This window comes from Austrofundulus limnaeus, unplaced genomic scaffold (assembly GCF_001266775.1).
Source record: "Austrofundulus limnaeus strain Quisiro unplaced genomic scaffold, Austrofundulus_limnaeus-1.0 Scaffold0, whole genome shotgun sequence".
NCBI classification, from domain to species: domain Eukaryota; kingdom Metazoa; phylum Chordata; class Actinopteri; order Cyprinodontiformes; family Rivulidae; genus Austrofundulus; species Austrofundulus limnaeus.
This window is the reverse complement of record NW_013952402.1, coordinates 4061306-4086293: the sequence shown is the minus strand read 5'-3', so window position 1 is coordinate 4086293 and position 24988 is coordinate 4061306. Positions and strand designations below refer to the sequence as shown.

Below are 24988 nucleotides of genomic sequence, written 5' to 3'. Positions count from 1 at the left end.
ACCAACATCTGAGGCCGTCACGGAGCAGCTGTATTTGTACTGAGATTAGATTACACACAGGTGGACCCTCATTAAATTCCAGTGAAATATATTTATGTTTGTGGTTGTAATGTGACAAAATATGGAAAAGTTCAAGGGGTATGAATACTTTTGCAAACCACTGTATATAATAAAAAAGGGACGTGAACAATGGATGGGACAAACAAAAGAAAAATGGTCAGTGGAGACTATTGTCAGTAAATAAGAAAGCAATGAACAAGAATACGGTTAAAAAAAGAATACATGTACACATCACAGCAACGCATGAGCCAAATGATTTTTTTTTTATTTTAAACATTTTGCACTTTTATTTGACTAGACTAAAAAATATGTCCATATAACAGTTTGAGGAACAATAAACCTGAATAAAAATCTCTGAGAAGTTTTTTAAGTCACAACAAAAGTATTTTTTACAGACAAAATTATTTTTCTCTACAAAGACAGCTGAGAAACATCAGCACATTACAGTACCTTACAGATAAAATGCACATTTTGGAGCAAAATATACATTTTTGTAGCATTTGCAAAAATTGAATCTGCTTTTTTTCTTTCTTTTTTTTTCATCAAGTCAGAAAAGAACAAGACTAAAATAAAGCAAGAGTGCTTTTTTGTTTATTGTTTTTTGCTGAGGCTCATGTTCAAAAAGACATTCATAACCTTCCCAATCTAACCCTGCACTGATTTCTGACAGTGTTTCTCTTTTCTTCGGAAGTCTTCTTTTTTTATTWTTTATTTTTATTTTCTGGTCACCAGTTTTTTTTTTTTCTGACCATTATACCTGGATCCTCACAAGAACTTCAAGTCCTCAGCCACGACAGGCCCTTTAAGGAAAAGCAAGKTCTGAGTCTGCCCAAAGTTCTCCAGCATGCCCTGCAAAACATGTGGGAAGAGATACAGAACAGCAGCGGGTCCAGGGCTCCGTTGATGTACCACAGTGGAAGTGACAAATACGATTTCAGAACAGTGTGGACAGAAAGGACCATGTCGGACCACACAACCACGTACACCTGCATCAGTGAGGAGGCAATATCTGGAAAACTGAACAGAAAAAAGGCCACCACGACTGCGCCTGAAACAACAATAAAAATAAAAAGTTGACATTAAAAAGGTCTTTGCAGATGTCTGCACAGTTGTCTTCAGCTTTAGACCATAACCGACTTTTCAGAGACTTTCAGCCAAATCTCACCATTTGGAATAATCACTTGGATTGACTATTTTAATGAAACAACAAAATATATTCTTCCAATAACTTACCCATAAGTTTCAGAGCTCGTTTCTCATTTAAAAGTAACTTTCCATTTTGATGGCACTGGATGTCTTGTCTTCCCTGTAGATCTCGGTCCCTTGGGCTCAAAAGACCCATGTTTCTCCTCTGACGACCATTCCTCTTTAGGTGGAGCACGATGAGCACATAGAGGGTAAAGATGGACACCAGTGGGACCTGAAGATGGACAGGAATTTTAAGTGTCCACGTTTGTTGCGGATCCGCAAATGCAATCTGTCGAATAGGTCTGATCTTACCAGAAAAAAGAACCCTGCCCTCAGAAGCAAGGCTCCTTTATAGATGTGTGAAGGAGCAGGTTCTATCATTTCACACACGGTGGATACCTTAAAGGCATCTTCATGTGTTGTTGCTGTGTAGTCCAGAATGCAGGCACTGGTCTGGTCATTGACCAGAGCAAATGGCACCGCCGAGACCAGAGAAATGATCCATACAGAAAGAAGGCACGGCAGTCGAGACTTCTTTTGAAAAGAAAAGTGAGAGAAAAAGAAATTTGCGTTAAGAATCTCTGCGCCAAACTCTTCTTTRGACAACTAATTAATGTGTTGTTGCAAACATATCTGTTCAGAACAAAAGTACACAAACTCAGCAATTCTGTGCACAGGAGTTTGTCCGAAAAAGGAAATGACACAACAGCAAAAAACAAGAATCTTGCGTGGGAGCTCTTCAGTGTGTGGATGCAATCTGTAATTTGGCAAAGAACTGCCYCCAAAATGTCACATCAAACGAAAACAGAAAACACAGCAAGGCAAAAACGGAAAAGTGACCTCGAAGACCTGTCATGAGCAAATAGCGTAGTTCTCGTGTGTAAGCACTCAACCTTTAGACTGGAGAGAGACCACATGGTGTGGCAGATTGCGGCGTAGCGTTCGTTGGTGAAGGTCACGATAACCCAGCTTGTAGTTGCGCAGTACATTTGGCGGACCATGAAGTACACCTTGCACACCGCCTGGCCAAGGCGCCATGGATAGCTCTCCCAGTAATACCGATACACAGTCACTGGAATGGTCAACAGCTGCAGAATGTCTAATGATAAAAAGATACAGGATATGGAAGTAAAAAAGAAAACAGAAAAGCTGTCATAGACAAGGCTTGATCAAATGAAATTCTGACACAGTCCAAAATAAAGCCTAGATGACAAATTCCAGAAAAGATGACATTCACAAAAAATATCATACAAAAAAGTGGCATTTCATGTGCAATTTAATGTGATCTCCAGTCTCTCTCTTCCTAATGGTAAATGTCAATCTTCCAATCACTGCTCATTGTAATAGAATGTAATGCAGGCACATACTGGGAAGAAAATCTCACTTCGACTGTGAATTATGTCACTGCTAACATTCTGCAGAGGCGAGTAATGGTGTACCTGATGTAACGAGGCTGAGCAGGTAGAAGCGAATGGCACTGACTCTCATGTGAGCATCCATAAGGAGAGTCAGTATGCTCACACCGTTGAATAAGACCTGTGAAGGATTTAGGTGAGAACTGATGATTCACAGTGCACAGTCTGCACATCATTAGACTTTTGTAGCTCAGGTCGTGCTTTACTTTTTTTTTTGATCACATTCCCTGAACTGCTAGACAATGGCATGTCTCGAGAAACATGAGTGTACGTACTCCAAACAAGAAGACGATGCTGTAGAAGATGGTCATTGAGACGGCGACTGTCAGTGGCTCACTTTTTGTAACACCAATGTCAAGCTTTGGTGTCTCACTTGGGCTGACTTTGCAACTGAAGAGGAACGGGATCTGCTCTGAGTTGTTCGTAGTGAGACTCCTATAGGTGGCAGCTGCAATGTCATGAAAAATATAATGAACAATACCTCCACTACTGATTTGGAATAACAAAATTATGTTTTCTGTACTGATGCGCTCTACTGCAAATAGATAATAATAAACATGCAGGCCATTGGCAAGTAATCCCCTAATCAAAAATAATTGCTTGTTATTATGTAGATTTTAAACAAATGCACTATAATCTATTCTTTTAGAGGCTTTGCATGAATTAATTTGCAAATGTAGTGGCTCTGCTAATAATAAAATGCAAACGGGAAGACAAGGAAGACCATCTGCTGATTTATTTACTCATGTAGAAAATAAACTGGTTTGTTTATGAAAAAGAAACAAAAGTGGGATCTGTTTTCATACATTTCAAATGGAGCACATGGTCAACACTGTGTTGATTTACAATCAAAAATTATTCAAATTTAATAAGTCCATCCTAATTTATGATCTTTCAATTTTGACCACAAAATAGAAAATGGAAAAATTGAAATCAGGAATCTGTCTGAAATGTTTATGAAAATAAATCATTTTAAATTAAAACCTTTGCTCAAAGTTTTTGCAAATTCAGACCTAATCAGGTCATTTTTTTACACAAGCTATTGAATGTATTAATATCTAAATTCTAAAAATTAATATTAGGACTGTTAACAGAAGAGAAGACATATAGGGTGTGCAGCTGCAATTATATGCATCTGTGTATCTATGCTGAACTTGAACTGAAATTACAGAAAAAAATCAAAAATTAATGTTTTTTTTCTTATAATTACACAGCAAACATAGCCTATTTGAATGTATTTAAGGCATAATGAATGAACTCACCTGTTTTGGAGAAGACGCAGGATGAATACCAGCAGTTATTCTCACAAGCAAAAAATAAAAATAAATTAAAAAAATCGAGCTTTGGTTTTCTCTCTCCATAAATCAGTGGTCTCTTACGCCCTCTCTGATTCTAGTCACCTCCCTCCCCTCTCMCACAGACACACTGTTAGTCATAACAGTGGCTGGTAATATCTTGTGTAAATCAGTGCAGCAGGTAATTATGTGTATGTGTGTTGCACTTATAAAATTATTCATTCCTTCAGGAAGTCGGGATGGATACAAAAAGAATTTCAAGGCCCTAAGTTCTGTAAAGACCATCATCAAGAAATGGATGGACTATGGGACATATACACAAATAACTGGTCRTCATTAAACTGATTGATCGTGCAAGGAGAAAAGTGAGAAAGACCACTGAGATGAYTGTGACCACTCTAAAGGAGTTAAGCTTGTGAGATGAGAGAAACTGTGCAAATGTTGCTCTGATTTTTGCTTCTGCCTTTTATCTGAATAAATTAGGACATTCGTTTATATACAGTTGGTATTTATATGTGTGTGTCTAATTTAACAAATGCTTCAATCCAAAAAATAAGCACGAGTTATTTATTGGTTAATTGCAACTGAACTGGGAAACTTCAATAGAACCAACTTCTATATTAGTAAAGGCCTTCATTATGTCACAATACCCATGACACAATCTTTCAAAAGGTCAAGTTTCTATGCCCCTTTACACCGTTCACAAATATCCGCAGTGTGCATGTAATAACATTCAGTAAGAAAGAATCTCCACCTGTTGTCAATCAGTGCTGCTGTCTCAGTTACCATGGTAACTAAGCTGTGCCTGTGCATCAGCATCATCTGTTGCATGGAGGGGCTTTTAGAGGCAGAACAAATGCATACAGAGGAGGTGGGAAATTTATAGGTATTTTTGGTGTAATCCAAACTACATGCATCATTCTTTTTTATATATACACTGCATTTAAGCTTACCAAATTTTTCTTTGAGTATTTCAATGGAGATCGAATTGATAAATAAGACAAGGAATCTTAATGGCCTGTTAGCGTATGTGTTGTGGATGACTCTCATTGCTAACACACCAATTTTCTGACTCAGTATCTTTAAAAACGGGTGAGTCAGCATTTTTTTCTTTGCGTGTTTGCTAAAGTGGATTAGCTGTGGATRCCTTCTTAAATTGTGTAAGCACAAAAAAGGACTCAACTGTAGTTGTGCATCCAAAAAGTATTGAGTTTCATCAAAGGAGAGTCCTTTGACTGAGGATAATAATATTGTTTGGGACAGATAAAGGGATGGGAAGTGAAATATATTCATATTTATRCAAACAGATTAAAAAATAAAAACTTTCCAATCCTGTCTTATTTCAGAAAGAACATTTATTGTTCACATACAAAAATTATATACATGTACAGAATAATTTCTTTAYGATGCTTCCTATAAATACAGTACATATTGCAATGTTTATTAAACTTTCTAAATGACAAAAAAAATACAGGTATCAAATCATCCCATCAAAAAATACAAAAGCTCTTAATCAGAGCGATGTCGCTGTTTCTTGTGTTATCCCAGCATCCTTTGCCATGGAGTAAAAAATGCCTTCCTTTTCCTGCAGATTGCTTGGAGAATCAAACTCCACAATTTTACCAGCATCCAGAACCATCACCCTGTAGAGGACAAACATCGGTTGGTGTATTAACTTACTGAGCAGCTTTTATATTYTTTCATAGCCTCTTTCTGGTCATTTTCACATCCTTGTAGAAAACATGTAAATGTTACAACACAAGAGTAAGTTGGATTTAGGTTTATAACTGTCTTCCAGTGACAGCATCATGATGCAACGYGACAAAGTTGAGCTTATTTCATTCAATTGCACAAGACTGAAAGGGAATATAATGAGGAAAAAAAATAGGATTGAGAACCACTGACTCACCTGGTGCTGTCCATGATACTGTGCAAGCGGTGGGCGATGGTGAGGACGGTGCAGTGAGAGAACTCTTCACGGATCGTATTYTGAATCAAGTCGTCCGTCTCCAGGTCTACAGCTGCYGTGGCCTCGTCCAGGATCAGGATGCGTGATTTTCTCAGCAGCGCTCGAGCCAGACACAGCAGCTGCCTCTGCCCRACGCTGTGGGACAACAGTGACTTTTGTTAAAACCCCGTTGAAATGAAAACAAACACGAGGACACTCGATTGGACTGCTTAATCTGCCCCACCTGAGGTTCTCTCCCCCCTCTGCAACTTCATGTTGTAAACCTTCCTCCAGCCCTGCCACGTAGGTCTTCAGATGTGAGAGCTCGAGCACTTTCCAAATCTCCTCATCACTGAATTTGTCAAAMGGGTCCAGGTTCATCCTCAGCGTCCCGGAGAACAAAACTGGATCCTGCACTCATGAGCGTTGGATATGTTAGGAATCACGTGAAAGTGAGAACTTGTAGTTCTGTTTGTCGTTCGTGTGTACCTGAGGTATGATCGTGATCCTGTTTCTCAGATCATGCAGCCCAATTGAGGCGATGTCTATACCGTCGATGAGTATACGTCCTTCAGCTGCTTCAATGATTCGAAACAAACAGTTGGTCAGGCTCGATTTGCCAGCTCCTGTGCGACCCACTATACCAATCTGAAAGCAGCGAGAGAAAACACAGATAATGTGAAACATAAAGGTTGAATAAAAGCTTTCATAAAYCATCAGTTTGTGAATGTACACAGCTCCCAAATACATTGAGAAATACAATCATTTGAAGCCTTTATACCAATTTATCACTTTTAGGTTTTGAAAGCTTWTTCACCTAATGCAATTGCACAAGGGTTATAATCATCTCGGCTCTATTTTCAACACTTCCAATAGATAATATCCTTGCATCTCTGTGGGTTTTTAGGTAACGCTTTCTTTTACGGTACTCTTATTACCATGTAATTACGAGGTAATAATTTGTAATTAATGTAATTACTACCTTATTACCATGTAATTACKTAGTAATTACGGTACAAACGAAAAACTACTGTTAGTAAAACTACCTTTATTGGGTAACTACAATCAAATTACTATTCAATAGTAACTAACACTATATTTATAAACCAAAAGAATACAACTAAATTTTGGGGTTAGTGGTTAATTGTAATAAAATACAACTTTAAAACTGTCCAAATTACGTCCTGATGCATCTCAGTAATCCAGGTAAAAAATCTAAAGGAAAAAAAATTGTATAGGTCCTCTGGACGGGTTCTTCTTTAATGAAACGTTTCGTCTCTCTTCCAAGAGACTTCTTCAGTCTGAGAGTTTTAGGCAAAATTCAGGCTTTTAAGTCCTGCCTCCAGGTGACTGATACTCACATCACATGGCTATGGTTCACAGGTGACTCATACTCGCATCACATACAATTTTTTTTCCTTTTGTCCAAATTACCTACTACTTATTTAGGTGTTAGATAGTGAATTGTAATACATTACCAGGTAAGTGCTACATTACTGCAGACAATTAATTATATTGTAAAATTGTACCATAATTACCACGTAATTACATGGTAATACGGTAGTAATTACATTTAATTACATTCTTTGTTACCTTGTAATTACATGGTAATAAGGGTATCGTAAAAGAAAGTGTTACCGGTTTTTATTTGTTTTTGTGCACTGCAGTTTGGGTGAATGGATAACATTAAACCCAATCTGTCAAAAGCAACTTGAGATTCATAAGCAGGAAATCTAGGGAGAAATAAATAAAGTGTGTTCAGTTCAGCTGCAGAAACAATCAACTGAGGCTGGATTTGAGTAAAAGGAAAATAAACAATTCACTGCAGGATTTAAAGGAAAGTATAAAAGCTTTATATGTACTGTATTTTTTTATATGTAGTTAGGTTCATAATCATTAGGAAGATATGATGCCAGCTGTCCTTATTTTTTTAATCATCTACCAATCCATACATTTTCCTTTCAGGGTCCCAGAGGGAGCTGGTGCTTATTTCCAGCAGTCATTGTGTGAGAGACAGACAGGTCGCAAATCCATCCCAGGGCCACACAGCAAAAAACGAGATAAACAACCATTCACACTGTGTATGCTTTCCACACAGAATTTTTTCCAGACAAAAGCATGCACACACAAACCTTTTCAGTGCTGCTGATGTCGCAAGTGATTCCTTTCAGAACCAGGTCCAGTTCGGGTCTGTAACGGACCTTGTAGTCTATAAACTGTAGCCTTCCTGCCTCCGGCCAATTTTCTGGAGGCCGGCGTTCAGCCACCCACTCAGCCTGTTGAAGAAAGATTGGATAAGAGGTTTAATGATGCTGCTTTCAAATTCAGCACTTGTGTCTCTGCCTGAATGAAGTGCCAGAATCTACTTCCTGTGATGATTAATTGGGAACTAAAAGTGACAGGAATGTTTCGTAAAGTAACAAAGTGAATGTGGTACCACCTCAGGCGGCTGTAAAAATGCTCACACATTTTTGTGCAAAAACTCAAACACTTCTTTTGCAGCATTCACATCTGCATATGACTGGAGTTCTCATAATATTATGACTTTAATCTCATAATTACTAAGAAATTAGAAGAATTAAATAGTCAGTTTTACAAATAAAGAAATACCTAATCAACTCATCAGCATCATATTATATTTTATATCACATTATATGGTAAACTCAAGCTGTATGATTTTGCAACTAATGTTTGCATTGATGAATTTAGTCATTACATAATGTGGATGGAAGTACATTAAACTAACAGTGACCCAAAAGTAATCATGGATTAAGCTACTTCATAAACACAGTGACATACATTGGAGGCTGTACACTGCAGGTCCGAGCCGACCCAGAAAAAGAAAAAAGAAACATCATGTAGGCTAATTTTATTAATTTTTCCCCGTAATATTATGACTTTCTTCTCGTAATAAAAAATAAAATAAAATTTTGTAGTGTGGCCCTAATATTCTGTATAGCATACAGTATGTGTCGCCCAAAGTTCAGTAAAGGTTGGAGCATAACGTAAAATATAAACAAAAACAGAAGGAAATGATTTGCACATCTCAAAAGCCAATATATTATTTTGTTCTCAACGGGTTTGGGGTTGTATGTACTGCTGATGTAAAAACAGAGTGCAGCCGTATTAWTAGCAACATACCTCATTTTCAATCACAGAGTATTCATTCACTCGCTCCACGGCCACGATGTTGGTCTCCAGCTCTGAGGTCATCCTCACCAGCCAGTTTAGGGTCTGAGTTACCTGGAAAGCCATGACAGAAAAGGAGCTTTTAAGTGTTTAGCAAATGCCTTATCAATGTATTAATGCAAAAAATAAACATGAGTTTTTATTTATTTATTTATTGTTAAATACATTTTTGATGCCCTTCATTTGTGTTTGATTTGATGACAGAGCAAGTAGATGACTTACATTAAGAGCATATGATATTGATAGACCAACTAAGCCGCTGTCGATGGAGTGCCTGGAAATGACAGCAAACAGAGCTGCAAAAAATACCACAAGATTTCCCAGAAACTCCAAACGGATAGCCAACCATCTGTTGAGCAAACAAACAGCGCACAGAAATACACAAACATATGAGTTACCAATATGTTCTCGTTAATCTGGAAAACATGTTAGAATATAATATCAGAGGGACATAAACCCACCTGTTGGACACAATCCACGGATAGACACTTTTGAGGTTTTCGTCGATCGTTATGTAGTTGTGTTTAAGAAACCTTTCTTGGTGCTTGTAAGCTCTGATCACAGATAAACCAGACACCGTCTCACCAAAGTGAGAGTAGATCGGAGAACGAGACACGGAGTCCAGACGGCGCAGCTGTCGTGAGGTGGCGACGTAGAATCGCTGGATGTAGAAAGAAAGAAGAAGAAAAGGAACAAAGTTGCTTTGAAATCCCTTTAAACTGGAACAAACAAACTGCCTTTGATCCAACTTGGCTGGTGAAGGGTTATTATAAATGTGGCCCATCACATTGAAACGAGGATTAAGTCTAAAAGTAGTAAATGGTGAAGTAGGCAAATATAGTGTTTTGATTAAAACGTGCAAAAATTGCATTTTGTTAAAACAATGAATAAATGCATTATATCATTTGAATGAACTGTCTGAAATATAAATCATAAAACAAAAATTTTGAAGCACTTTTTTGAGGAGTAGCAACAAAAAAACTGATTTTGAGGAAAAATTCCTTAAAACTTTGAGATTTTCCATGTGAGCTAGCAAAGTTTTGTTTCTTTTCAGCAGGGAAATCTCAATATTCAAATATAATTTGAGGTTTCCTCTTTATTAGGACATCCAAAATTCCTCAWTAAAATTACATAAAAATAGGATTCAGACCAAATATTTATGTATTACCGTAACCAACAAGACAAATTAAACCATATATATGGATTTATTTAAGATATCAGAATGATCCAGGTATCAAAATGTAGCTTTTAAAGCCAGGAATCTGAAAATGTAATTAGGTCATTTCGACCAAATTTGACTTAATCCTCATTTCGACATGATGGGTCACAAATATTTGTTTTTAAGTTTCAGTGAAGCTAAAACAGAAAGAAATGTTTTTAAAAAGAAACAAATTTAATGTTCTTTATTATTATTATTATTATATGTGTTTGTTTTCTATGAAGATAATAAAAAAGTTTTTTTTCTATAAAGTTAAACTACCAAGGTTTTTAGAACACCTTCAGGACTCGATGAGGCMGTTATAAAACAAGGCTAAGCTTTTAAAACTGTTTTCTAAGATGCACACGAGGTCTGAATGATTTATGATGAACTGAGCTGAAGGGGGRAAATGTCCTTGTGGTTTAAAATCTGAAAGCACAAACACCTATTCCCCAATCCAGAGAGGACAGGGTAACTTTTGACTCTTACCCAAAATGACATGCAGGGGCCGAGGTTAAGGACCAGATAAAGGGTAAGGTAACAGCTTGGATCGAAGTTTATTTCTCTGTTAGGTGCGTGAAAAATCATTGTCTACTTCTCAGCGACAGGAGTGGATGAGATGGTGACAGGAAGAGTAGAGGTTGTTTCTGCTCACATCTAGAGGCCTTGATTTATTTGTGTTTGGTGGCAGAACCTGTTCTGCTCTTACACAACAGGTGATTTTGGTCAAAAGAAACAAGAACTGTGTGTTTGCTCTGACACTGWGTCYGATCCAGACAAAAATGATGCAGGTTGTTTTTGWTTGTTTTTAAAATCGACAACAATTTATTTGATCTTGTCTACAGTAGTAAATGATGATGATGTAGTGCAGCAATAASACASACATACCCCAGCTTTTGTTACACTTCTTACGATGCAATTTAAGCTGGCCTGTGCTTTTCAAAAATTAAAGATTACTGTCCGTTGCCGAAGATACAGCAGTGATGTTTTTGCTGTGTGTGTGTACGATATGTGTTCATTTATCTGTACTGTTAGCAAAAGAACTCATGAATCATTGAAAATATCTGTTGGGTTCCAAGTCAAAACTGGCCTACATGTTTCAAAAACTCTTACTAAAATAAAAAACTTTAACTTTTCAACAAAATGTTTTTGTCCAAGTAATCTGCAGGCAGCTACATTTTTATTTTCCATTTTACACAGAATTTCATGGTTTTCAAAAACATCCCTGTTTTTACATATTGTCCCCTTCCTGTCCAATGTTTCACATTGTTTCACTCTCCTATCCAGGTTAGCTCACCTGCACAAAGAAGTAGATCGCAGCCAGCGGAATGATGATTATGGTGAAGAAAGGCGTGGCCAGACAGATGACAAAAAGTGTCCCCAATACGCCCAGCAGACACAACAACCAGGAGCGGAAGGACTGAGGAATGGCTTCATCTATGGTAAATATGTCCTTCAGGAACAGAGAAGAGAAGTTATGGAAATGCATAACATATTGYAGTACTTTTCTGCAATATAGAATTTTGTTCAAAAAAAAAAACACCTTCGCAAAGCGGTTGACCACTCTTCCAATAGGTGTGGTGTCAAAGAAGAGCATGGGCACTCGCAGGATGTTGTTGAGCAGTTGTGAATGCAGGATTCGAGACGCATTAACTGAAGCGTTGGCTAAGAGCAGCGTGCCGAGGAACACAAAGAGACCTAAAATAAAAGCAAGGTAATACAAAGGCAAATTATATTAAAACCATCCCCGTGATTTGGTTTGTTAAAGTAGCACACAGGTCACTATTCTTTCTGTTGTCAGATGACTGGAGATGTTAAACCAGTTGTTGTTTGACTTAAAGTTCCTTTTTTTCACTGTGCAGCTGACTCCAATCTGCAGGTATTAGACCAAAGCTAATCTGCTTAAAAGCAAAATCTTTTGATTTTGTTTCTTTTTGATTTTAATTGGTATTTTCTCTTAATTAAAAAATATGTTGTTTATCACAGGCACCCGTTTAGTGCATAAACTGCCTGAAAATCCCTCAAACCATAACTAATGGATATTAAACAGTCTTTGTATAAACTTGCAGAAATTTCAACTTCAGAATCATTCAAACACAATTTCAGAGCAAATTACATCTGATTCAATAGATGCACACTTATCAAAGCAATCATAAGTAATTTCAACTAAAAGATAAAAGATTAAGCGCATACACCTTCACCAGAAAATTGAGAGTAGTGCTTGAGTTGTCAAATATCGAAAAGCCTGGAGAGGGACTTTGCTTTCTTTGGTATTGAAGGAAAATACAGATTTTTTTAATGCACTACACATTCTTGTTTTTATTTATTTATTTATTTATTTTAGAGATCTAAGCTATTTTTGATTATCCCATGGTTACACTGCGATTAACTCATGTGCACTACTTTTTGAATGACCTCTGTCACAGGACACTGTAAAACAGAATGTACTTTTAAATGACTTACTTAACACGTGCCTTATCACCAAACAATACATCAGCATTTAACTAGTTTATCTTAAAAACCTCAGAAAGTTGAAAAAGGGGTCAAGTCAGTCAGTAGGGGAGGATCCTCCCAACATGTGGAGGAGTGGCTAGACTTGGAAGAAAATGGATAAAATGTGTTGGTTTGTTTTGATTCTTGATTAAAATCTCCTGAGACTGAATAAAGGTTAGTATTTTGGTCCAGTTGAAGGTATTTGTTTGACTTTAATTTTTGCAAATAAATGTTCAAGTCTAAATCTGAATTTTTCTCCTGGTTTGTGTCTCCCCCTTGCATTAAAAACATGTTTCTTTTTTTTTTTTGCCAAAATAAAAACATGTTTCTTACAGTTTAAAAAGCATTTTTATCTAATTGTATTCCTTAGTCACCTTGTTTGGGTTTAAGAGGATGCACTTATTTCTTTGTTGTTGCAACTATGTTAGGTAACACTGGGTATGGTATTTTATGAAACATACATATTTGCTTTGCTAAATTCAAACAGGAAATCTATGTACAACTCATTTAAGTTGTTAGACAACAGTAGAGTTTTCCTCATTAGGATCATACACATGACATGAATACAATCYCTAAACAACATGAACAAAAACAACAGAGCAGGTCTATGTTCCTGGRATTAATAAAATAAAAGTCAGATGTAAGTTATTTCCATATATTTTTTAAATAAAAATAAAATGACAAAAAAAGAATGTTTCATTTAATCGAACTAAATTGCATAAAGCTGAAAAACAATCCAAAAATTGTTACCCTGAGCCACTCCGAGAGCGCCAAACACTCCCACCCTGGCGTCCCTCAACGAGGACGGGTACGTCTTGTTGTAATAATCTACKGCATCGTTGGTCCAATCACTCAGCCACAAGTTCTGACCGATGAAAGCAATGTTCTGGACGAAGTAAATCACGAAGACCCAAACACTGTATCCCCAGCCCATGGCTCGCAGGTACTGGAGGTACACTGAGAATTTCACCTGGTTGTTAAAGAAAGAACATGTTTAAGAGACGAGTTTTGATTCTCCAGCAAAAACAAGCTTATATTTATACGGTGTTAGATCTACCTTTCCTGTTTCCATAGCTTCTTTTTCAATCAGCCTCTGACCTTTCTTTGTTTCCCCGTCACTTTCAGAAACCTTTAATGTGCTCTTGTTTCTTAATCGAACACTGGAAAAAGAACAGACAAGATTAGATTCAAAAGCAAGGATTAATGAATAAAATGTTTGTGTGTTAAATGCATAATGAAGCATTCGCCATTAAAAATGTTTTTTTATGTTCTTTTTTTGGTTTCCATCAGAGTGGGATCGAACCTGCCGCCTCTCTGGCTGCGGCGGATGCTGTTCTCTCTCCTTAATGTAAAGGAAACAGCATCTTCCGGAGGAAGGTCTGCTTGAGCGTCCTCTTCATCAATCATGAGTTCCAYGTCTTCTTTAACCTGGATACCAGCTGAAAGCATATTGAAAAAAACAAACAAAAAAAAAAAACAGAAATATTACCCACAGGACACAATTAAATCTCTTATAAACTCAAAAGCAGCAATGATTTTAGTTGAATCATGAAAACACAGCTATTTGTCCAATTATAAACATAATGGAGCAAGAAGGATGATTTTGTACCTTCCTCCGAAGTGCTCTGATGCCGTTCTTTAGCATATGTGTCCAAAAATTCTGAAAATGCCCCTCTGCTGGCACGAAGGCTTTTGTAAGATCCGACCTCAGAAACTTTTCCGTCTACCAAGACCACCACTTCATCCACTTTAGGCAGAAAACTTACTCCATGAGTCACCAGGATTCGAGTCTGTGCAGATAAAAAACACCCAGCTTTAGTTCACACAACACAAATCATTGTTTCTTTTCATCTGAGAGTTTTTGTTCAGTGAATTTAAAAACTCATTGCTTTTTCACAAAAAAAGGCTTTAAACGGGGGTCATTTTAAAAACAGAGCACAAGCTTGAACGAGATCATGTGCTYTTTGGAGTCCAGGTTTATGAGCCCTTCTAGCAAAGCAAAGTGATGTATTCATCAGTTTAAGCTGTTTTTCAGGCTTTTGTTAAGTATCATTATTTGTAAAAAACAAAGACCAAATTAAATGACAACGCAAATAAGCAGATCATCAAAAGTTTTCTATACACAGATATATTTCAAGAAGACAATGCCTGAATTCTTTAGACTCAAATTCTGAAAAAGTTGTTCAGAGCTAGAAACATCATTTTACTCATGAATTTGTCCACAAACTTAACCCCGTTTAGGTGGCRTTTTATAGCGCATTAATTTCTTGGAAAATGTAGATGTTACAATAAGGTCTAATCCATTAAAAGAAACAGGCAGCTGATGTTTTATTCAACATAAAAATGTACAAACCTTGTCTTTGAGAATTCCATTGGGGCCAATAACTTTATCAAATATGTGCTTTCCAACATGAGAGTCCACAGCAGACAGGGGGTCATCTAAGAGATAAATGTCAGCCWGGCTGTAAGCTGCTCTGGCCAAGCTCACACGTTGTTTCTGACCCCCTGAGAGGTTGATACCCTGAAAACAAACAGGAGAGCACACAAGAATATGAGGTTTATTAACTAACATAAAGCTGTTTTCATGTCACAATGAGCTTTCTCATCATATACAACATCTAAATATAGCTTTAAAAACTCCATGTTTTTATTCACATGAAACTCTAATGCTGCGTTCACACCGACCGCGATTTCAGCTTCAAAATTGCATCCAACGCTTCAAGTTGGACGCTTGTGCACTTTGAGGTCAGACGCAGGACAGCTCTTGAAGCGCTCGCACGGCAACAGCCTCCCCGCCCCTCCCTCCTCTGTCGGGCTCTGTTTAATGTCGGACGAGGAAGTGGCTTTGCTTTATTTACAGAGAGCAAGAGCATGTCACGTTCATCAGATAATTAATTCACCAGATAATTCAGAGACATTCTGAGTTTCATCACCCAGGAGCTGCGGTAGAGGCTCACAGCTCGCTTTCAGGACTATTTTTGTCCCGAGTCCAGTCTGATGAGTCGCTGCCACGCATTGGTGCGGATATCTCCTGTCAGGACACCGACTGCAGGCACTCGATTTCAGCTAAAGAGCTCCTCTCCATCTGTTTCAGGTTAGTGGACATCATTCAGTAAACTGTCCCGTCGGGAAATATGTCGCTACGTCACACAGTGGAGTCTCTCTGATTGGTTGACGCGGCGCGTCGAGCTGCAAAAGTTCAGATTTTCTAACTTCAGCGATTTGCGCCTCAGCTCGTCGAACGCTCAGATCGTTCAAATCGCGCTGCTCTAATCGCGCTTGAGGTGTCGCAGCACTTCCCGACGCTGCTTGAAGCGCGTCCACCATAGACTTTGTATGTAAACCTGCGGCTCCTGATGCTGAAATCGCGTTTGGTGTGAACGCACCATAAGCCTTTAATCAACTTACTTTTTCTCCGATCTCCGTGAGTTCACCTGCAGCCAGCAGCTTCAAGTCGGGGCCAAGAGCACAGGCCTCAATTACCTCCTGAAACCTCTTTTCTTCATACGGAGAACCAAACAAGATGTTATCCCTCAGAGTGGCGTTTTGGATCCATGCTTGTTGTGGGACAAATGCAAGGGAGCCCTGGTACAGGAAGTACAGAGTCAGTTATTTCCAATTCCGCTTCACTCATTTTAAAGATTTGTGTTCAGAACACATTTCAAGAGAAAAATAGTGAGGTGAAGGTCTCATATTGCACAAGCAGGGTTTATCATAGGTTTTTCTGGGAAAAACATAATTCTGGTTATTTCTCTAATATGAATACCTATTTTCTCAAATACGTAATTTGAGGACTTTGCACCACTTTTATAAATTGTAGCTTTTATTGTGATGAAGTGAGATCACAGTCGACAAGATTTCAATACAGGAGCTTTCAAAAATCTAATCAGAAAAACATGTTTTTATTTCTCTGCTGTCATGGAAAGTAAACATCGCCAAGACAAACAAAAGTCAATTTACTGTGTTCCTCAAAAAGATCATAAAAACAGTATTTAAAAGCCTTTGGTTTTGTTTTTTTATTAGTGTTAAAAAGATTTTCTGTCTCCCATATTTGTTGTTTTTGTCATGTTCTAAATCCTCACAAGGGATTAGGAAAAATAGTGCAAATTAATTTTATTTTACACATTGGTGTAGTTCCTCTACACAAATTTATTGACCGCTTTATTATTTTTTTAATTCTGTTTCCTTTTTTATGATCTCCCAGAGCATTTCAACATAAATAATTACTTGGCTTTTAGTTACTTAACAGGTATGACACATCACAAAGGCTTTTTTTAAACATTATTTCATGGCAAATATTAATAGTTACTCAAACTTTAAAAGAATACGTCCAATAAAGTTCACTCAGTCAATGAAAAATACATTAAACATGTCCTCTATTTGCTATACAGTGTTTTAATGGTTTTGCTGTTTTATATGAACACTCCCCCTCACCAGGACAAATTATTGAATAAAGATTGTTTGAATTAATGAAAAAAAAGTATGTGTAAATATTTCCTATAACCAAACAGAAAGACAAGAATGTATTTTAAATTCCTGGCTTGAAATGACTGTTGAATTCTTAATTTAGGTAAAACCACAATACAGTTACAACTTTCTATTAAAAGCACTTAAAACGTGAAACACTTCAGACACAGAGTTTGCTTTAGGCACATATTAAACAGAAACGGGTCATTACCTGAATGTTAATGAAGCCTTTCGTGCAGTGCATCTCTCCCAAGAGGGCTGACATGAGGGAGGACTTCCCTGAGCCCACAGCTCCCACTACGGCTACCAGCCGACCAGGCTTAACGTCCAGCGACACACTGACAAACACAAACAGAGATCATTTTCTCAAAACTGCATAATATGGTAGGATTAGAATACTAATATTGAGACTATTTGTTGCAATATGCAAAAAAAAAAAACAATTTTGTAAATACTTTTTCAGTAAAGGATCTGTATCTTTTTCCCATGCAAAGGAACCATCGCACACACTGACAGCCGTGTCTATATAAAAAACAAACAAACAGATGGACACATAAAGTGAAAACAGACAAAGCAGAAGGCTTGTAGGCAGGTTGTAGGTGACATGCATGCTAGTGTTACTGAAAATAACCATCACTGCTCAGGTGTAAGCACTGATGGTTGAACCTACTGAAACTGGGGTCGTGTTGCACAATGTCACTTTCAAGCTCATCTCCTCCCAGAAACTTCTCCAGTCTCTTTTTAGACACGGATGTCTGACGTGTGAAAGAACAGGTTCAGTGCTTTCATATCATAGGTCTGGTAAGTGCGCATAAAGCATTCACTGTTCTGTTTGTTTACCTGAACAATGGCAGCGATAAGCATGGGCAGCATGGCAAGAGGAAATCGGAGGATGTTGAAGAGCGAAATGGATGTGAAAGCTTTCTCTGCGGTTAAAATGTTGTCCGAGCTGACACCAACAAACACAGCAAACGTCGCCAGAGAAACCTGCCCACGAAAAGAACAAGAGAAAAACAAAAAGGCGATAAGCCCACAAAATAATTGGTTGTTGAGTCACTCCGAAGATTCTGTTCATATGACTTACCAAAGCAGGAGCGCAGGAAAAGATGAACGTTGACACAGATGTCAAGTATGCAAACTTCTTCATAACCTTCAGCTCTTCACCCCTAATACCTTCTACTTGAGCCTGGAAGGATGGCTCCCATGCAAAAAGTTTCAAAATCTAAAGGACGTAAAATGAAGATAGACACAGATGGGGGAAAGAACAGTGAAACAACAAAAAAAGCATTAATAACTTATGATGAACAACACAAAGAAAAGGTTCAATTAAGTCCAAGGATCATAAAAAAGGCCACTCACTTTGATTCCATTGAGCATTTCATTCATTATTTTCAGTCTCTTGTCTTTGAACTTCATGTTCTCCACCTGTAAGCATGTAGGGACAGTTAGGACACAGAACCTTCAGGATCCAAGGCTCTGGTAAGCGGCCACAACTTGAATGGTTACATAAGAGAGTAATGATGTATACTTTATTGTTTTTTTTCTCCAACTTTAACTATTTTCTATTAATTATTGTGAGTTACAATAAGCGTTTTGGCTTTTCAGTTCTATTGCTGTTAGCTCAATTTATATCCAAATCTTATATCTAAAGCAAAATTATGTTTTTCTACCTGTAGATTTAAAAAAAACTGCATCTTATTTTTAATATACAGGCCTAATGTAAACATGTTTGGTGCAACATCACTTACAAATGTTTATTCATTTTGCTTACCTGTAATTTTCTAGCCTTGTTGGCTAGCAGTCCATTGATTGGCACCATCAGCACCATTACTGCCAGCCCTGCCAACACAGAAGGCCCCAGCTCCAGCCAGAGGAAAACAATGGATATGRCAATCTGTAGAGGGCAGGACCACAGCAGGTGGATAAAGTTGGTCACATCGTTGAAGCGCTGGGCRTCTGCTGACATCAGGTTCACCGTTTCCCCGACTGTTGACTCTTTACGATTGTCGTTCGACATCACCAATGCCTGGAAAAAAATAGAGCGAGGTGGAAACAGACGAGAAGAAGGACAGTGGGTGGGGAGTTGAGTTTAATAATGTGAATGAGCAAATGAGCAAAAATGTTCTCTGGGTACAAATGAATGAATTCACTAGTCATTAATAAAGGGGAATTTGTAATAAGATTTTGCGAAGCATTTGGAAAATGCAATCTCAGCTGTGTATAAATATTTTTCATTTATAAAGTACTGAATACCTCATGAAAACGCCAATGTAACCTTGTAAAACAAGTTGATTACCTGACCATTTATTTAGTGAAAATGTGGTCACAACATGGTTTGTCTCCTTTTGGCTGCGATGTCTTCTAATATTTAGCACACTCACAAAGGACAAGTCAGTTTTWTTTCATATCATACGACAATCTAATGCACGTTYTTTGTAAATCTCTATTTTATTAAACTGCCAAGAAACAAAATTACTTTCAGCCTCTACATGCTTTTGTGTACATTTAATGCGATATTTGTTCCATACTTTACAAATACAGTTAAGTTAGCCAAACTTAAATTGAAATAAATGTTTAAATAAATTACAGACTGAGGTTTTAGTTGAACTGCAGAAAACTTTGAGACATTTGTGGAAATTAGGTCCACATAATGAGTGTTGTGCTGTCGTTACCTTTTTGTACACAGCAGCCATGAGGGCGGTGCGRACCTTCATCCCCAGAACGAAGCACTTCTGGAAATATTGCTGTAGGAACAGGGACTGCAGCAGGGCCACCAGCAGCAGCAGCACTGAATACATATACCCTTCCCAGGCRTATCTGGATTTGTCCTGAGTGAAAGAGATCATCCATCTAGAAAAAGAGTAGGAAAAAAAGCTATTGTAATAGATCATCTCGTAAAAAAATAAGATATTGTTGCCTCTAGTGTTCTGTCAGAACTCTCTCATTTCTAGTAATTTATTTTAAGTTATGAGTAGTCTGTTTTCTATATGCTTTCCTACTTTTGTTGAAAAGGCTCTTTGTTTGCATTATTCTTCCAAAGCCTTGGTGTCATCAGGCAATGTTTAAACTAATGAGTAATAGTTTAGTCTATCATTAGGCCGTTGCAAGGTCAGACTATTTCAGGTTAGTTTTGAAGCTTTGAAGTAGAATTTCTTTGATCCTAAAAATCAGAGTTTTACAAATTTAGGATAAAAAAAATTCATGTTAGATATTTCCGTGACGTTGTATAATAAACTTAATTTAGTTACGAGTTTAAAAGAGAGAGAGAGAAAAAATTAAAGTGTGTCCAACTTTTAGCTTAAGATTATCTCTTGTTGAGAAATGATGGAGTTAAAGCCATTTTGGTGAAACCTTGAAAATAACACGAACAATGTTGTGCAATATATTGACATGGCGTGCTCATTATACACATTATTGATTGACAGCTACTACTACATCAAGTTTAAGCTCAGTATAAGTAAAAGTGACTGTGTTTGAGACATTTTTATTATTAATTCTTTCTTAAAATTTCATTAAAATCCACTGTTTCGTAAAATATTTTGCTAACAAACAAACAGGATTGAGTCCAACAGTTCTAGCTATAGTTTGAAGGTCAGATCTTGCGCAATGTGTGGAAGAAGGCAAATAACCAAAAATACAGCGAATTGTGTTTTTCTTGATTATTTAGAAACTCAAAACGTACTTGAGGATCTGAGGACTGACAAAAGCCAAAAGATCCTGCAGAAGTTTCAGACAGGCAGACTGAAACAAAATCCATTTGAAAGTTTTGTAAATGGTCATAGTCAGCCATGAGTTTGGATAGCTCTCTTCCTCCTTTTTTTCCTTTTTCTTCTTCTTCTTTTTGTCTTCTTTTGTTCCTTTATCCTCCTAAAGTAAAATAGACACAATCGTTAGGAACACATATGTGAGACACTTAAAAATAAAGAGAAAGTATTTGAAGGTTCTCACCATGACCAGAACATCCTGACTCACACCTTTCCTCAGACTGTCAGAGAAGCCATTTTGAGAAGCCTCTCCTTTCATTACATTTTTAACCAATTTCTTCTTCAACTTCTTCTGGAATCGGACCCGAGCTTTTCCCAGCTCAGATTTCATGTGATCCTCGAAGTACTGGGTTATGTAAGCGGTGCTGTCCTTATCGCTGATTTCCCACAAGTCCTCCTGAACCAGGGGATGTTTGTAGCCTTTCCACACCATGCTGAAAACAAAACAAAAAACAACAACAATGTTTTACATAGCACATGGGAGTTTCTTCTTTAGTTTTATTTTTCAGTGTTGAGTTTACCTGTTAAACCAATTGAAAGTGATTCTGCTCAAAAATGTGGCACCAGCCTCTGGATTCTACAGACAGAAGACAAACGTCACACAAACTCATTGGCATTGAGGATTTTAAATGTTGTGTTTCATAATAATTTTCGGAGTTTCACAACTGAATAAAAACCTTTTTCACACGCTCTTTATCCTCCGGAGAGATATCAGCCACAGAAGAGAGAATGAGAGCAATTACTTCCAGCGTAAAGGAGATGTAGAAAAGGGAGAAACGAGGAACATCCTTGACTTCTCCCTGAGCATACAAAAGATATTTAAAGATGAGTGTGATGCAGCAGTAAATGGAATCACCGGTAATTATTCTGAGCTTGACATTTATAGTTTAATATGTCTCCTTTATTTCTTGAAGACGTTTGCTGAGTTTTTTCTTTAGATCTGACAACTCGTTCGCACATTTTGCTCATACCTGACTAAGCGCCTGTCGGATGAGCGTCTGGAAAGGAAAAATGTCGCACAGAACAAGAAGAAGCCAGAAGAGAAAAAGGCTGGTGGAGTCTACTGCTCTTTCTCGTCGCCTCACTGCTTCCTGGCACAGCAGCAGAAGGATCTGACAACAAAATATAAACCAAAAAAAACGTCAAACAATATAAGTAAATGTTGCATTTTACGCACCCCACTGAATATTTACAAAAATAAAATGTACCCATGTAAAAGCAAAAAGGACTGGATTTGTGTAGTATACAGCAACGTTTGTCACAGATTTGTCGCTGCTTGGACCAAAATCTTCTCCTAACGTGACGGCCAAGCCTCCAACGGCCGTCAGGAACAACAGGGACACCACAAGCTGAGGAGAAAAAAGACGGACAAGACTGTCAGGTGAGGTAAACCTTCAGTTTTGATGCTCAATTTAAACATTTAAACGTGTGTCTGTGTGTTTTAGGCCTGCCGTATTTATTACCTGTTTGCAGAGATAGAGCCCGGACATGCGTTTTACTCGTGGTGTTTTGCACAGAAACATAAGGTGCCGGGGGGCACAGAGCCACAGGAACCCCAGGGGGATCCAGATCAGAACTGTCTGCTCCAGACATACTGGGAGGTCAGGGTCCTCTCTTTCCAGATATGAAACGTTCTGCAGAACATATGCACACTTACTGTATGACAGATCAAACCACATTTTAATGACTGACCCGCCAAGGGTGGGCCGAAAAGGGGGTGGGCCACCCCTAAAAAAATGATGTCTTCGTGATGATGATCCTTTGCTCTGTGCAGGGTCAGTAGCAGCATGACCCATGGCACCTGTTCTCCTATGTTTGTTATGTTCTGTCTTCTTCTGAATGGGTGTTCTGAAATGTAATTTCACTGTGCTCTTTACAATGAAAGTAAAGGTCTAATCTATCTATCTATCTATCTATCTATCTATCTATCTATCTATCTATCTATCTATCTATCTATCTATCTATCTATCTATCTATCTATCTGACAAAATGGAGGGAAAATATTTAGAATTAAGAAAAACACAATATGTAGAAAATGGTTTTTGTTTTGTACTTTTTGACTTTAAATTTGAGTGATTAAAAAGTAGTTGAAGATAGACTGATTATTTTCATTGTACACAGCTGAACCTTATAGATTGTGAGGTTTTGTGCTTTCATTTGTGAAACATGCTGTTAAAGTCTTTAGAACTGAAACTGAACTAAAAAAAAAAAACTTCTGGTGTTAATAGATTCACAGGAATATACAGTGAAAGGAGAAGAGCTAAAACATGTTGAGAGCCTTAGAGCGGAGAGAAAATTGATTACATTTTAAAACTAAGTTTTAAAGTATCTAATGCTTTGAACTATTTAAATATGTCCCAACTTTAATTAAAACTTTAAATAGAATCATCAGACCAAACATCAGCAATAGGTATGGGTTTGAAGAATTGTAGCATTTATTTGTTAGTGCAATTTTTTTGTGTTGACTTTCCTTGAACCGGTTTAAACTGCGTTAAATCTACCTATCTAATAAAAACAAATTTTCTGCATCTCTCGTTTTAAACGTACGTTCAGATGTGTGTACATCAAAAGTAATGGTGTATTTGAGAGAGCAGAGTAAAGCCTTTAGTTGTCTGTTAAACTCACCCAAAAGACTGACCCGCAGTACTCCTCCAGAGCCGCAGCACACATGATCCACTGTGATGTCTTCAGTCGTACTTTGCTGACTGGACAACCACTTGCCTTGTGTCCTCTTCTTTACTGCAGCCTAGAGTGACTCAAGCACGGCTAAATTCACCTCTGTCCACCCACAGAGCTGATACAATTGCAGGATGTAGCTCTGAGGGACTTTGATCCATGAGTCTTTGAAGCAGAAAAAAAAATACAACTTTGTACCCTCTTGATGTAAAGAGAATGTATTAAAGTGCCCAAAAAGGAAAAAAAAAAAAAAAGAAAAAGAAAAGTAATGGCACGTCTTATTGCCTTGATTTCTTTCTTTTAATGCAATAGATGTAAAAGTTAATCTTGGAATCAATGATGTTGTTGGTGAAGAACCCTAGCAAGTCCTCCCTAAAAAATTAGGAAAACTCAAAGAAGTTTGTTAATGTAAAGAGCAAATCCAACTCTGGAGCAAATCCATGTTCCACAGTGCCTGTTGATGAGCGGTAGGGAGTTAAAAGGAGACAGAATGAGTTGCGTAAGAGTTACAGTGCAGTTTTCCCTGTGTTCAGGGAACRGATCTCCAAAAAAAAAGGGAACGTGTTTACAGAACGGAAACGGAGGGAGGGGCCACGTTAGTTCCATTTTCCTGTTGTGTTTCCACTTATTTGCCTGCCTCTAGAAGAAACTTGGTTCAACTAAATCAAAATTCAACCAAATTAACAAAAAGCATCATTTGAACCATAGTAACCCTGCACAAGTGTTGAAAATTGGATGTTTTCATAAATAATTGGCAGGACATAGAAATTTAATAGAGGATAAGACGTGTGGCAACTGCAGGAACCTTTTGCCTCCTTCTGTGTTTGATTCACAGGCGAGAAGGGGGATGGGGGGGTTGGACTTCAAACCTACAGCGCGTGACGTTTGACAACAGTAAAACAGAAGATAAGTGAGAATGAGATTGATAACAGACCAACTTCTCTCCTCTGGACTCTCCAGAAATTTAGACAAACGGTAACATCCAGGAGTCATGGGGCAGCTTCACTTCTTGATTTAACTCTTCTGTGCTTCTTTTGACCACTTCATGTGCTGTTTTTTTGTTCCATGAGTTCCTCAATTGTAAATCAATTATGCTTAAAGGACAGATTTTTGTTATGATAGATGGCTTGAAAGCAGAATTGATACTCTTGTTTAAGTAAAAAAAATGTCCATCTGAGTGGGGGAAAACAAATATTTAATATAAATTTAATTAACACTGGTTTGCTGACTTTATCATCATGATGCTAAAAAAGCCCTTATATGTTCAAAGTTCTTTTTTCCAATGATATAAAATT

The 24988-nt window shown here is 37.6% G+C and overlaps 2 protein-coding genes across 2 annotated transcripts; both read right to left on the bottom strand.

Annotated features, from left to right (window-relative positions):
* Positions 1–589: 589 nt before the first annotated feature.
* LOC106526914 (neuropeptides capa receptor) lies at positions 590–3594 on the bottom strand. Its single transcript, XM_014021675.1, has 6 exons — positions 2939–3594; positions 2688–2784; positions 2142–2347; positions 1561–1782; positions 1294–1480; positions 590–1108 (listed from the first exon to the last, which is right to left on the bottom strand). The coding sequence occupies exons 1-6, from the start codon at positions 2972–2974 to the stop codon at positions 837–839; spliced, it is 1020 nt and encodes a 339-aa protein (XP_013877129.1). The 5' UTR covers positions 2975–3594; the 3' UTR covers positions 590–836.
* Positions 3595–5295: 1701 nt separating this feature from the next.
* Positions 5296–23953, bottom strand: abcc2 (ATP binding cassette subfamily C member 2; the record flags this gene model as incomplete). The annotated part of the gene is given in 32 exon segments (XM_014021566.1): positions 5296–5601; positions 5868–6062; positions 6151–6317; positions 6396–6554; positions 8039–8182; positions 9048–9149; positions 9318–9444; positions 9557–9756; positions 11591–11746; positions 11837–11991; positions 13537–13756; positions 13844–13946; positions 14090–14225; positions 14396–14576; positions 15140–15307; positions 16195–16371; positions 17465–17591; positions 17709–17775; positions 17924–18008; positions 18094–18240; positions 18338–18475; positions 18613–18678; positions 19025–19279; positions 19926–20103; positions 20936–21120; positions 21202–21451; positions 21539–21594; positions 21695–21817; positions 21989–22129; positions 22226–22366; positions 22481–22651; positions 23643–23953. Coding segments are annotated over 32 exon segments (4695 nt in total). The 3' UTR covers positions 5296–5471.
* Between the last annotated feature and the right edge of the window lie 1035 nt (positions 23954–24988).